Source organism: Chelonia mydas, chromosome 24, assembly GCF_015237465.2.
Source record: "Chelonia mydas isolate rCheMyd1 chromosome 24, rCheMyd1.pri.v2, whole genome shotgun sequence".
Classification (NCBI taxonomy): domain Eukaryota; kingdom Metazoa; phylum Chordata; order Testudines; family Cheloniidae; genus Chelonia; species Chelonia mydas.
Window position 1 is genome coordinate 17,211,885 of NC_051264.2, and position 14,904 is coordinate 17,226,788.

Below are 14,904 nucleotides of genomic sequence, written 5' to 3' on the forward strand. Positions count from 1 at the left end.
CCTCCCCCTGGTGGTCCCCAAATATCCCCCCCAAGAGCCCCCATCACCCCCCACATCCCCTCAAGAGCCCCCCCTCAGCATCCTCTGTCGCTCCCCAACTGCCCCTCAACATCCCCCCTAGGATCCCCAGCCACCCCAGCACATCAATATCCCCCCTCAGGATCTCCAGCCACTCCCCTCACAGTCCCTCAATATCCCCCCTCAGGAGCCCCCGCCATCTCCTCTCATTGTCCCTCAGTATCCCCCCTCAACATCTCCTGTCGCTCCCCAGCTGCCCCTCAACATCCCCCCTCAGGAGCCCCAGCCACCCCCCAATCCCTCAATACCCCCCTGACGATGGCTGTCACCCCACATGGTCCCTCAATATCCCCCCTCAGGAGCCAGAGCCACCCCCCTCATGGTCCCTCAATATCTAGGGTTGCCAAATTTCTGACCTAACAAGACCGAACACCCTTGCCCTGCCCCTTCTCCAAGGCCCCACCCCACGCACTCCATCCTGCCCCCCGTTGCTCACTTTCCCCCACTCTCACTCACTCGTTCATTTTCACCAGGATGGGGAGGTCTGGGGAGGGTCCCTTTTCGACTGGGTGTTTGGTTGAAAACTGGATACCTGGCAATATCCCCCCTTGGGGCCCCTGCTGATGCCCCTGATGGTCAATCAGTACCCCCCCCAAGAATCCCCGCTCCCCCAACCCCCCCCCCCCACAGTCACTTGCCCTCCCCTTTGTCGTGCCTCAACATCCCCCCTCAGTATTCCCAGCCACCCCCCCATTCCCCCTCAACATCCTCCCTCAGGTTCCCCAGCCACCCCTCCATGGCCCCTCAATATCCACCCTCACAGGCCCTTGCCCTCCCCCTTGTGGTCCCTAAATATCCCCCTCAAGAGCTCCCATCGCCCCCCACATCCCCTCAATATCCCCCCTCAGCATCCTCTGTCGCTCCCCAACTGCCCCTCAATATCTCCCCTCAGGATCTCCAGTCACCCCCCCAGACACCTCAATATCCCCCCTCAGGATCTCCAGCCATTCCCCTCACAGTCCCTCAAAATCCCCCGTCAGGAGTCCCTGCTGTCCCCTCTCATTCTCCCTCAGTATCCCCCCTCAACATCTCCTGTCACTCCCCAGCTGCCCCTCAACATCCCCTCTCAGGATCCCCAGCCACTCCCCCCATGGCCCCTCAACATCCCCCCTCAGGATCCCCACCACTCCCCCATGGCCCTTCAATATCCCCCCTCAGGGCCCCCTTCCACCACCCACGGCCCCTCAATACCCCCCTTCACAGTCACTCACCCTCCCCTTTGTGGTCCCTCAATATCCCCCTCAGGAGCCCTGCCAGCCCCTCTCACAGTCCCTCAATATCCCTCCTCAGGAGCCCCTGCCTCCCCCCATGGCCCCTCAATATCCCATAAGAACATAAGAACGGCCAGACTGGGTCAGACCAAAGGTCCATCGAGCCCAGTATCCTGCCTACTGCCAGAGGGAATGAACAGAACAGCTAATTGTCAAGTGATCCATCCCCTGTCACCCATTCCCAGCTTCTGGCAAACAGAGGCTAGGGACACCATCCCTGCCCATCCTGGCTAATAGCCAATGATGGACCTAGCCTCCAGGAACTTATCTAGTCTTTGTTGAACCCTTTTATAGTCCTGGCCTTCACAACATCCTCTGGCAATGAGCTCCACAGGTAGACTGTGTGTTGTGTGAAGAAATACTTCCTTTTGTTTGTTTTAAACCTTCTGCCTATTCATTTCATTGGGTGACTCCTAGTTCTTGTGTTAAGAGAAAGACTACATAACACTTCCTTATTTACTTTCTCCACAACAATCATGATTTTATAGATCTCTATCATATCTCCCCTTAGTCGTCTTTTTCAAAGATGAAAAGTCCCAGTCTTACTAATCTCTCCTCACATCGAAGCTGTTCCATACCCCTTATCATTTTGTTTGCCAGAAGCTGGGAATGGGAGACAGGGGATGGATCACTTGATGATTCCCTGTTCTGTCCATTCCCACTGGGGCACCTGGAATTGGCCACTGTCGGAAGACAAGATACTGGGCTAGATGGATCGTTGGTCTGACCCAGTATGGCCGTTCTTAGGTTCTTATGTAAGGGGAATAAGGACAACCAAGGGAATTATAGACCAGTCAGTTTAACTTTGGTACCTGGAGCAAATAATCAAACAATCAATTTGTAAGCACCTAGAAGATAATAAGGTAATAACTATCAGTCAACATGGATTTGTCAGGAACAAATCATGTCAAACCAACCTAATAACCTTCTTTGACAGGGTAACAGCCTTGTGGATGGGGGGAAGCAGTAGATGTCATATATCTTGACTTTAGTAAGGCTTTTAATACTGAATCACATAACCTGCTCATAAACAAACTTGAGAAATATAGCCTAGATAAATCTACTATAAGGTGAGTGCACAACTGGCTGGAAAACCTTACTCAAACAGTAGTTATAAATGGTTCAGAACTGAGCTGGAAGGGCATATCTAGTAGGGTCCCATAGTTCTGGGGTCCAGTTCTGTTCAATATCTTCAGAATGATTTAGATAATGGCATAGAGAGTACACTTATAAAGTTTGCAGATGATACCAAGATGGGAGGGGTTGCAAGAGCTTTGGAGGATATGATGAAAATTCAAAATGGTCTTGACAAACTGGGGAAATGGTCTGAAGTAAACAAGATGAAATTCAAGGACAAATGCAAAATACTCCACTTACGAAGGAACAATCAGTTACACACATACAGAATGGGAAATGACTGCCGAGGAGGGAGTACTGCAGCAAAGACTCTGGGGGTTATAGTGGACCACAAACTAAATATGGGTCAACAGTGTAATACTATTGCAGAAAAGGGGGACATCATTCTGGGATGTATCAGCAAAAATGTTGGAAGCCAAACATGAAAAGTAATTCTTCCATTCTATGCAGCACTGATTAGGCCTCAGTTGGGAATACTGTGCCGATTTCTGGGTGTGATGGGTTCGGTCACAGAGACCCCCCCGCAAGGCTGTCACTTGATGCATTGGGGTACCACTGAGAACAATCCTTCTGCCAGAACACTCTTGTCTTGCTCAGTCAGACACTCCAGTCAGCTCCAGCATAGACCTAGAGGTTGGGCCATGCCTCCCTTCAGTTCACTGAAGCTGAGATTCACTCAGCCCAGGGGCTTCTCAGTTAACAGGGGCTTTCCCAGCGCCCAGCCTTTTTGGGAGCCTCAACCCCAAATAAATGTGTTTTACTCTGTTTAAAGCTTATACAGGGTAAATTCATAAAATGTCCACCCTCTGTAACACTGATAGAGAGATATGCACAGCTGTTTGCCCCCCTAGGTAACAACTACTTACACTGGGTTTATTAATAATCAAAAGTGATTTTACTAAGTATAAAAAGTAGGATTTAATTGGTTTCAAGTAATAACAGACAAAACAAAGTAAGTCACAAGGCAAAATGAAACAAAACACACAAGTCTAAGCCTAATACATTAAGAAACTGATTACAAGTAATATCTCACCCTCAAAGATGTTCCAATAAGTTTCTTTCACAGACTAGACTCCTTCCTAGTCTGGGCCCAATCCTTTCCCCAGACAGTTGCAATCCAGACACGGTAGATAGGTCTGAGCAGAGACAAGGGCTGGAGTGGGGCAAACCGAGCTCCATGAAAAATAATAAATTGAGAATAAGAAACCACCAGCAGCAGTTTAAATCACAGCTCTGGGTAGAAGGGATCATCTCAGAGCAGCAAGTGGCCACTATTACAATATTTCCTAAAAATAAAGGTTTAACGCACCTATCAAAGAGAAATCTCTGTCACAACATTAGCTATGCCATCGGTACCATTCCACTATCATTTAATAAGTAGTAATGTTTTCTGCTTAATCAGTGTATCTCAAGTATGTACAAAGAACAGATCTCCACAGTATCTAGCTGTTAGCAGTGCTCATGCCCATGTAGGATTCAGGCCTGTATTTTTCCCTGAGATAATATTCTGAGTTTTGCTTGCCTGTTTGATGTTTTGGTACACATACATTCTTACGAATATGTGTGAACAAAGGACAAAGACACTGTGTGTGTTGCTTCTGCCTAGTCAGATGGGTTTGTTAGTATAATGGGAACAGATAAGAACTGTTAAAGTTTTACTGGGCATGGTGGGAGAGTAATATATGGGTGCACTCAAAGACTGTCTCAACTCCTATCTCAAGGCAAGGTCAAGCAACCAGTTGGGAGGGGCAAGGAGGATCGGGGGGAAGGTAAAACACTAAAAGGCCAGAGAAATGCCTGCCCATGACTGTACCCCTTACCCCTCCCCTGGGGTACAAAAGAGGTGGGATGAAGACCCCAGACCAACGACCCCCCCAAAATGGAACATGACCATAAGTTGTAAGGGGTGGGACCGAGGGCGTGCATTTCAGGTATATTTATGCCTGCTGAGGACATGGGGAATGGGACACTGGGAAACAAGGCTCTGTGGTGTCAGAGTTATGGGACACATGCTTACTGGAAACTAACCCCAATAAACATAGCATTGCCTGCACTTCAGACTTCTGGTCTTGTGCCTTCTGTCAGCGTGACAAGAACCAGGGGACAGGGTGAAGGGAAAGCCCCCTAACACTCGTCATAATCAAAGCCCATGTACTCTGCCATGAGTCTGACGTGAGTTCTGACACAAGGTCCCCAGGATTCTGCAGCAGCTTAATTTAAACTGGAAATGGGAAATTCTTCTGAACTAAATCAGAAAAGGAACCGAGCACTCAGTGCGTGTCCCGGCTGTTGCTGATGTTGATACCAAATGCAATCTGTTTTTTGTTGCCCCTAATTTTTTTATTTTCAATGTGCTGCAAAGTTTTGTATAGGAAACATAACTGCCTCATTGATGTGGTCATGGGGGAAGCTGTTGATCTGTGCACAGTAGCTGGATGTTTCTCTTATTAAAATAATCATTAGTGAAATCATTCTTAATGCCACCATTTAAACTGTCATCCTTAGCTATTGATATGAGTGGAAAAGTTCACAACCTCCCCTAGCTCCTGTTCCAGATGGTCTGCAGATTGAAGGCAGGCATCTCTGCACCAGCTCACATTTGGAAGGATTGCTCATACTCAGAGAGGATAGAAAGTTAAACAGACTTGATTGAAAAATGAGAGAAAGATTTTCACTTGATATTTCTGAATGAAAAATTTTGAATCAAAACAAAATATTTTCCTTCCTTATGTTTCAAATCAAAGTTTCAGTTTTTTGGTTTTCAAAAGCAAAGAAAATCAGTTTTCAATTGTTAGTTTTCTTGTTTTCCTCTCCCTTTTCTCCAACCCTCCCCAACTTAAGTAGGGAAGGAAGATTTTAAAAAAAGCGAGAAAAATGGAGCGAGGGAACAGAATGTTGTGGAAAACTGAAACTAAAGGTAAAATTAAATTAGAAACAAAATGAAAATATTAATGTCATTTCAATTTTTTTTTGTTCAAAACTTGAAAACAGTTCATATAAAAAAGAAAAAAAAATCAGTTTCATCGATAAACATTTTTTGACAGGAAAGAAATTCTGCCAGCTCTAAAGTTAATGTTGTTTAAATGGAAGCTCAGATTTTGAGGCCCAGTCTGCAAACAGGGTTGGAATCTCTGGCATATTCCATGGTCATCCTATCATGGGGATCTGCGTACATGATCTATCAAAATCAGGAAAGACAAAGCAACCACTTGTGAGGGCTGTGAAAGAGTTGGAGATAGTTCTGCTCTGATCTCTAGTTGCACCTGGATCCTTTCCATCTCTACCCTGGTTATGGCGATTTGATTGTCTGTTTGCCGTTCTCTGGCCTACTATATTTCTGTCTCCTTTAAAGCCTTTAGCAGAACTCTTTGAGCATCTTCCGCCACTTCATTCAAAAAGCTGTTCAGCATGTAATATGTGGTCCCATAAGAGATCCCTCCGGCTGCAAGGGAGCCAATCACTGGTATGAAGCTCACTAAATACTCCACACACATCAGGGCACCACCTACATTGGTCAGCAGTTTGCGTACAAAAGCAGCTGAGATTTCCTCGGCCAGTGGGGACTTTATAACAGCCTTCAGCTCCTCCACGGGTCTGTCAAACTTCTGGGCAAGTTTAGTGAGGGATTCGTCATCCAGGCCGAAGCTCTTGCAATAATCTTGCAAGGCCTTCACCAAAACTGTCACTTCACAGGCCACAGAGAGGCCTGGGATAGGGACAGCAGCAACACCAGCTGACAGAGCAGCTAGTTTCCATATCTGTCCTTGGAAGGCTGCTTTCTTCTTCAGCAGGATGTTTAGTGAAATATTGGGCATGGCCAGGAGCAGAGTGTGACTCTTGTGACTGGGGAGCTCATGCTCCAGGGTTTCCTGCAGCTGCTGAAAGTCATACTTGTCCAGATCAAAGTTACACAGGAGGAAAATCTGGGGGAAGCTGATGCCCTCTGCCTGCAGGCACTTCACACAATCCTCTCTGATCTCCCTCAGGATGCGCTGCTCATTGTAAGCCTTGGGCCGGCGCTTCTTGGAAGCCTCCAGATCCGTGTCCACTTTGGAGCGTGCAAAATAAAACTTCTTGCCCCTCTCCTGGATGGTGCGGGCCAGTTGGGCATGGACATCTCGGAAGCGCCCACAGCCGAGGATTATGAAGAAGTCATAGCGGCTGAATTGAACATCCTCGAGGTAATTCTCCGATTTAAAATTGGGTGTCCCAATCCCAGGCAGGTCCCAGAAGGTAACATTGGGATATTTTGGGTGTGGATAAGGCTGCAGCCCACAGGTTGTCTCTACCACTCCGGTTATAGCAGCACCAGTATCTTCATCTCCCAGATTCCTGATGACATTGATAAAGGTCGATTTCCCAGAGCCCGACTCTCCTGTGATGGCAACGTTGAGCTTGATGTTGTCTAGGGCATTACGATTTTCTTTGATCTTGGACACTGCATCTGCCATTCTGCCTCCCTCTAATGCATTCTTGATGTCCGTTAAGTCCTCTGGAGTTATGCAGGTGAATTCTTCCATGGAGTTATCCCCACTCATTGTATCTCTCAGACTTTCATGTTGCTCAGCAAACTCTCTTGGTATTTTCTCAGCCATGGCAGTGAGGCGTGCTCTGAGGGAACCAAGGAGAGACCAAGGTTACAACAAAAGTGGTGTGAAATAATAAAAAAGATGAGGTACTGCTCTGCCTATAGGTCAGAGGGACTGGCTGGCTCAGGAGAACCAAGCAATGGCATGAGATTAAGCGTGGCCCCAGGACAAGGGCCAGTAGGAACTGGCCAAATCAGGCAGCAGGAGGAATGGGATATGGAGAGTTTCAGCTCTAGGGGTTCTGGCTTGGTTTTGACTCCAGATTCAGGGGGTGGAGAATGGGGCATGGGGTCTTTCCCTCCTAGAGGGTGACAGCTCCCATCCAGCCCCAAAGTGGGGGACTGGCTGGCTCAGGCAGTGGGGAGAGGGATATGGGGCTGTTCTCCTCTCAGGGGTGGTGGCTTGGATCCATCCCCAGGTGGGGGGCTGGCTACCTGTGGTGTGATGGTTCCCAGTGGTACCCAGGGTTGTGAGGCACCTCACTATAACCTGCCTTTAGCATGAGGAGACTTGTCTGTGTCTTCCAGGGGTCAGCTCCCCACATCCTCTGGCCATGGGCCACACAATCACTCCCCTCTAGGCCTTGCCAGCCCCGCTTTCTCTCTCTCTACAGGTTAGCAATACGCACACTCTATCCCCTGGACCCGCTGAGTGTCTCCCTGGAGTGTCTACCCCTGTCCCCCACACGCTTACAGCACTCACGGATCCGCTACTCCCAATGGAAGAGGACATCCCTCAGGACCAGTTACAACTCACCGCTCCGCTTAGCACCAGCACTCAGATATGTTTGTAGTAAAAGCAAGGATACGTTTATTTAACAAAGAGAAGAGATTCAAGTGATAGCAAGCAGAAGCATTGGAAACAGATTGTTACCTATACAATAAAATAATAACTTGCATTCAAGACACTAGACTTATTTAAACAGACCTTTCAAGTCTCATAGAGCAAAGCTCATCCCAAAGTCTTTCTAGTGTTTACTAGCTAGGCCTGGTGTGTTTGGTTTTGTTGATTGTTTGCTTTGTTTTGTGTTTTGTTTTTTAAACAAGGCCTATTTTCCATAAAGCCATGTAGCCTGGCATTAATTATATTTGTATCCTTTAATTCTTTATCGATTCAATCACATTCCAGCTTTTCCATTATTTTCCCTGGAATTGAAGTCATGCTTACTGGCCTTTAGTTACCTGGTTTTTTGAATATTGGCACAACAGCCCTGTTCCTGCTGGATTTAGGAGAGAGGTGGTCGGGGGCGTCTGGACAGCAGGAAACCTGGAGGAAGAGCAGGGACACATTCCCACCAGTCACTGCTGCTCCATGGGAAACACACTCTGTGCATTACCCGGACTGGCCACTGGGTGTCACTGCTGCTCCAAGGAGGACTACATGATAGTGTGGAAAGAAAAGGAGTACTTGTGGCACCTTAGAGACTAACCAGTTTATTTGAGCATAAGCTTTCGTGAGCTACAGCTCACTTCATCGGATGAAGTGAGCTGTAGCTCACGAAAGCTCATGCTCAAATAAACTGGTTAGTCTCTAAGGTGCCACAAGTACTCCTTTTCTTTTTACGAATACAGACTAACACGGCTGTTACTCTGAAACATGATAGTGTGGGTTTGTTTAGTCTTTAATATGGAGCTACACCTATCTCACAGAACTGGAAGGGACCTTGAAAGGTCATCAAGTCCAGTCCCCTGCCTTCACAGCAGGACCAAGTACCATCCCTTATTTTTGCCCCAGATCCCTAAATGGCCCCCTCAAGATTTGAACTCACAACCCTGAGTTTAGCAGGCCAATGCTCAAACCACTGGGGGAGAGAACAGGCTCAGTGCTCAGGGTCAGATTTCTAGACTTATAGAATCATAGAATATCAGAGTTGGAAGGGACCTCAGGAGGTATCTAGTCCAACCCCTTCCTCAAAGCAGGACCAATCCCCAATCAAATCATCCCAGCCAGGGCTTTGTCAAGCCTGACCTTAAAAATATCTAAGGAAGGAGACTCCACCACCTCCCTAGGTAACGCATTCCAGTGTTTCACCACCCTCCTCGTGAAAAAGTTTTTCCTAATATCCAGCCTAAACCTCCCCCACTGCAACTTGAGACCATTACTCCTTGTTCTGTCATCAGCTACCACTGAGAACAGTCTAGATCCATCCTCTTTGGAACCCCCTTTCAGGTAGCTGAAAGCAGCTATCAAATCCCCCCTCACTCTTCTCTTCCGCAGACTAAACAATCCCAGTTCCCTCAGCCTCTCCTCATAAGTCATGTGTTGCAGTCCCTTAATCATTTTTGTTGCCCGCCGCTGGACTCTCTCCAATTTTTCCACCTCCGTCTTGTAGTGTGGGGCCCAAAACTGGACACAATACTCCAGATGAGGCCTCACCAATGTCGAATAGAGGGGAATAATCACGTCCCTCGATCTGCTGGCAATGCCCCTACTTATACATCCCAAAATGCCGTTGGCCTTCGTGGCAACAAGGGCACACTGTTGACTCATATCCAGCTTCTCGTCCACGGTAACCCCTAGGTCCTTTTCTGCAGAACTGCTGCCGAGCCATTCGGTCCCTAGTCTGTAGCGATGCATGGGATTCTTCCCTCCTAAGTGCAGGACTCTGCACTTGTCCTTGTTGAACCTCATCAGATTTCTTTTGGCCCAATCCTCCAATTTGTCTAGGGCCCTCTGTATCCTATCCCTACCCTCCAGTGTATCTACCACTCCTCCCAGTTTAGTGTCCTCTGCAAACTTGCTGAGGGTGCAATCCACACCATCCTCCAGATCATCAATGAAGATATTGAACAAAACCGGCCCCAGATTGAACAAAACCGGCCCCAGATGTTCATAGATTCCTAGGCCAGAAGGGGCCTTTGTGATTCTCTAATCTGATATCTTGTATAACACAGGCCAGAGAATTTCCCCAAAATAATTCCTGCAGCAGATCTTCTAGAAAAACTGCAGCGACCCTGAGCAGCAGGCGTTAGAGATGCCTGGTTCCACCCCTTCTGCCCCCACCTGGGTCCAACTGCCAGGAATGGCTGAGTGTGCCGGGGGGTAGGTGCAGTGGGAAAAAGACAGAGCCCTTCTCCCTTCCCGGCAGACCAAGCAGAGATCTGGGGGGACACTGGACCCGCATGAACCCCTACACCTCTCCTATGCGACCTGGCAACCATAAATTGGGCCCCTTTTGAGTGTGGGCCTGGCGTGAGGGTGCCATAGTAAAGCTGGTACTGAGTTTAGATGTTCAGGCTGGAGCCTCGGCTCGGAGACCCTCCTGTTGTCAGCTGGTGTGCGTGTGTGTGTTCTGCCCACGAGCTGTCCCAGCTCCGCACAGGTGGCTGGTTCAGCAGGCCGCAGTAGAACTGCCCAGAAAGAGCACGGACTCCGTTCCGTGGTGACGGCTGTCAGCCAGGGTTAGTCTCAAGGAAGCAGGGCCCTAGTGTGCCCCATGGACTCTACAGCTGCATTAGCACACGTAGGCCCAGGACAGTGGACTCAGGTCAGTCAGCAGATGGACTTTCTGCTGCCCCCTACGCTGGACAAAGCGGCCCCTCCTTTTCATTCTCTTTTATACCTTGGTACGAACTGTCCCGCGTTACACTTCTCATGTGATTAATTACCTACACCTTGTACCTTTTGGTTCGAACAAAACATCTCCATCCATCATTCTGCCCTCCTATCCTTGTCTTACTTGGGGTTGGTGTGTTCCTTCCGCCTCCCAAGATTGTGTTTATGCTGTATCTCTGTGTTGGGGTATACCTGTACTCGCCTTCTGGAATGTGTTTACATGAACACCCGCTGCCCGCTACTTCTTAGCAGCGCCTGTGTTTTTGCAACATTAGCTGTGTTTCTGCCAAGTTCCTGTACCGGACCGTGAATGTGTAAGCAAGCATCTGCTTTCTAGCAGGGCCTGACTTCTGCTCACAGCTCTTGCTGACTTTGCTTCAGGCCTCAAGACTTGCATCAAGCCCAGTGCTCCAGGCTCTCTCTTTCTATTGTACCGCCTAACCTTGCCAGGTTTCAGAGCCCATGTGGGAATGTCTATGCTGCTATTTTTATCCACGCAGCCCAAACCCCTGGTGCCCAAGTCAATTGACACTCTGTACTGCAGGACATACCCTGTAAGGCCTGATCTGTGCTGACACATTATAACGACATAGCATTGGTCAAGGATGTAAAACCCCCCACCCTGGCAGACTTATCTCTGCTGACAAAACCCCAGCGCAGACGGAGCCGTGCCAACAGACAAAGGCTCCCGCGGACACAGCTCACGTCATTCGGGGAGATGCTAGCGTGGGTCTGTGGTGCAGATATCACTGAAGTAAATGTCTCATTTTATGTGGTGCGTTGTCTCCCTAAGACTTGGGTTTTCTTGTTTAGCGGCGTACGCTGCAGCTCCCCTCGCTGGTGCAGGGATTCCTTGCAACGGTTGGCCATGGCTCTCACAGCGTCGATTCGGCTTTCACCCTGAATATCGATTACAGCATTCCGTTCCCAGTCAGGCAATGGGTGCCAGACACCAGCGGGGCTGTGTACAAAGGGGAGTGGCATTTTAGAGGCGAGAGCAGGGAGGACAGGAGCCAGGGCTCCCCACCAAAGCAGAGCACTCTCTTAAGAGGAATTAAGCCTCTTTGCTGTAGAACAGCTGCAAACAACGGAGGCCTCTGACCACGGGAGCAGGTCGTGTGGCAGGCCAGAGCTGAACCCTGCGGACTGTGGGGTGTGAACCCAGGGGCTAGGAGATCGGTAGCGATCTTGACTGCCTCCCTGAAATGGGCAGTAGCCACCGGGATGGGTTGACCAAGGAACCTGACATGAATGTGACACTGTTTGCTTTGTGTTCCAGTTTTGAATCCCAGCACCCGTCTGCACACACCTCGTTCCCTGGGGCAGGTGCAGCCGGGCTGAAGGAAGGACGGAGCCACTGGAGCAGGGGGGCTGAGCTGTTGCTGCGAGGTGAGGAGAGGGGTGGGGAATATCGGCTGTCTGGTGGCATAAGGATTGGGGTTTCCAGGGCTCACTGAGGGGTAAGTGAAAATAGCAGAATTAAGGTTGCATTGTGGGGCTGGGGTGAATTTTTAATTTGTCACGTCCCGCTTGTCAGAGGTTTATGTTTAGCCACTCTCCACGTTCTGGAAGGACACCTTCAAGCCACCTTAATGCTGCACCTACAAACTTTTGGGGCTGTCCATTTCCTTGGCTTTTTTTGTAAGATCATTTTCCATCACCCCCATGGCCCACAACCCAGCTGTCCCCCTTCTTGCCTCCCATCTCTCTGCCTGCCCAGCACACTCTGGGCCTGGAGGGGCAGTCATTGGCAAGGCTGAGGACCAGTGAAGAGGATGCAGGGACTGACATGGAGTCAGTGAGGGCATTTTTGGAAGTGGGAACAGAAATGGGGGCATGTACAGACACGGGGCTTTGTAGGGGCCAAGCTGAACCCTCCTGTGACCTTGCACTTCATATTCTTTATGGAAATATGCTCATGAATATGAATATGACATAACTGGAATATGCTTTATGCGAGATAATTCATGTGAGGTATCAGTAGAAAGGTTAGGACTTCCTGAATGTGTTTATCCTATTGGTGTGACTATATCATTTCCGTATCTGAAGTTAGGAATATTGACCTGTGTAGCTGTATTTCATATTTGCTGCTTTGGGTCACTCCCACTGCTAACACTTCAGGTATAACAATGGAAAAGCCAGACGGTGCTAATGGCTCATCAGCCAGCACAATAGGCTGTGAAAAACTTGGCCTTCTCTCTGCTGATGTTCCGTGCTGCTGCTAACTCAGGGATATAACAATTTTATTAAGATGAAAAAAAAGTGAACGGTACAGAGTTTAGGCATAAAGAACAGGAGGACTTGTGGCACCTTAGAGACTAACCAATTTATTTGAGCATAAGCTTTCATGAGCTACAGCTCACTTCATCGGATGCATACTGTGGAAAATACAGAAGATGTTTGTTTTTATACACACAAATCATGAAAAAATGGGTGATTATCACTACAAAAGGTTTTCTCTCACCCCACCCCACTCTCCTGCTGGTAATAGCTTATCTAAAGTGACCACTCTCCTTACAATGTGTATGATAATCAAGGTGGGCCATTTCCAGCATAAATCCAGGGTTTAACAAGAATGTCTGAGGAAGGGGGGGGGTAGGAAAAAACACGGGGAAATAGGTTACCTTGCATAATGACTTAGCCACTCCCAGTCTCTATTCAAGCCTAAGTTAATTGTATCCAATTTGCAAATGAATTCCAATTCAACAGTCTCTTGCTGGAGTCTGGATTTGAAGTTTTTGAACCAGACCTCACTCCCGTCTCTGTGGAAGACTTTTAGTCCCACCCCCCCACCCCCCGCTCTAATTACTACACCCTGCTCCCCACTCTGCAGAACCCAGGGGTCCTGGCCACTCCCATCCCCCACTCCTCTAAGCACTGCACTCTACTTCTCCCAGGGACGGGAATGAGACCCAAGAGTCCTGCCCTTAACCCACATGCCCTTAGCAAGCCAGGGATAGGACCCAGGAGTCCTGCCATGCCACCCCAAGGTTTAAGGGAGAGGTGGATTCACTCATCCCTGTGGCTTTTGTCTCTCAGCAGGCAGGGAAGAGAATTGATCAATGGCTCGTGCATCCAAAATGTGCTCACGAGTGGGTAGGGGCAGCACTGGGAGCAGAAATAGAAATTTAAGGATTGAACCAAAGAAAGAAGGCAGGGCTTGTTCAGTTTCTGTGTCATGTCGGAGCGTGAACCTGAGCCCATCTATAAAGGAGGGGAGGGACAGATCAGGAATGCAGCTCAGAACTCCTGTAAAAAGTTAGTAAGTAATCTAGCTAGAAATGCGTTAGATTTCCTTTTGTTTAATGGCTGGTAAAATAGCTGTGCTGGAGGGAATGTATATTTCTGTTTTTGTGTCTTTTTGTATCTTAAGGTTTTGCCTAGAGGGATTCTCTATGTTTTGAATCTGATTACCCTGTAAGGTATTTACCATCCTGATTTTACAGAGGTGATTCTTTTACCTTTTCTTTAATTAAAATTCTTCTTTTAAGAACCTGATTGATTTTTCATTGTTCTTAAGATCCAAGGGTTTGGGTCTGTGTTCACCTATGCAAATTGGTGAGGATTTTTATCCAGCCTTCCTCAGGAAAGGGGGTGTAGGGCTTGGGGGGATATTTTGGGGGAAGACGTCTCCAATTGGGCTCTTTCCCTGTTCTTTGTTTAACATGCTTGGTGGTGGTGGCAGAGGGTTCAAGGAAAAGGCAAAGTTTGTACCTTGGGGAAGTTTTTAACCTAAGCTGGTAAGAATAAGCTTAGGGGGTCTTTTATGCAGGTCCCCACATCTGTACCCTAGAGTTCAGAGTGGGGAAGGAACCCTGGCATGGGTGATGCATGACATTGTATTACCCTGTCGTAGAAAGCCAGATCCACCTCAGCCGACAGTGCACACAGCAGGTGCACGCCGGGAAGGTAACTGACATTCAGCCACAGCACTTTGACCACACTAGCTCTGCTAAAGAGCTGCAGCCTATGGGAGAAAAACACTTTGATCTTCCCTGTCCAGAGAGAGGGGAGAAAACACACAGCAAAATAAATTAATTAAATAAAAGGCCCATGGCAGCAGGTCCTAGCGCCCAGGTTCATTGTTGTGGGTGTGTGCTGCGGGGCTAAGAATAGCCAGGGGGACCTGCCCACTTGGGCCTGAGCCAAGGTGCAGAGACCCTCCCCACTCGCTGGCTTCACAGCGTGAGCCCAAGTCCGTCGACCCAGCTCTGAGACTTGCCACTGCGAGGGTTTTATTTCCTATAGAGACAAACCCTCAACCTGTTCTTTGC

The 14,904-nt window shown here is 48.4% G+C and overlaps 1 protein-coding gene across 1 annotated transcript; it reads right to left on the bottom strand.

Annotated features, from left to right (window-relative positions):
• Window positions 1-3,474: 3,474 nt before the first annotated feature.
• Window positions 3,475-8,572, bottom strand: LOC102946677 (interferon-inducible GTPase 5-like). The gene has a single exon (XM_027831934.3). The coding sequence runs from the start codon at window positions 7,079-7,081 to the stop codon at window positions 5,816-5,818; it is 1,266 nt and encodes a 421-aa protein (XP_027687735.2). The 5' UTR covers window positions 7,082-8,572; the 3' UTR covers window positions 3,475-5,815.
• Window positions 8,573-14,904: the final 6,332 nt, after the last annotated feature.

What these genes read in the sequence shown, in the direction of transcription:
- LOC102946677 (XM_027831934.3), bottom strand. Translation starts at nt 7,081, where the DNA reads ATGGCTGAGAAAATACCAAGAGAGTTTGCTGAGCAACATGAAAGTCTG.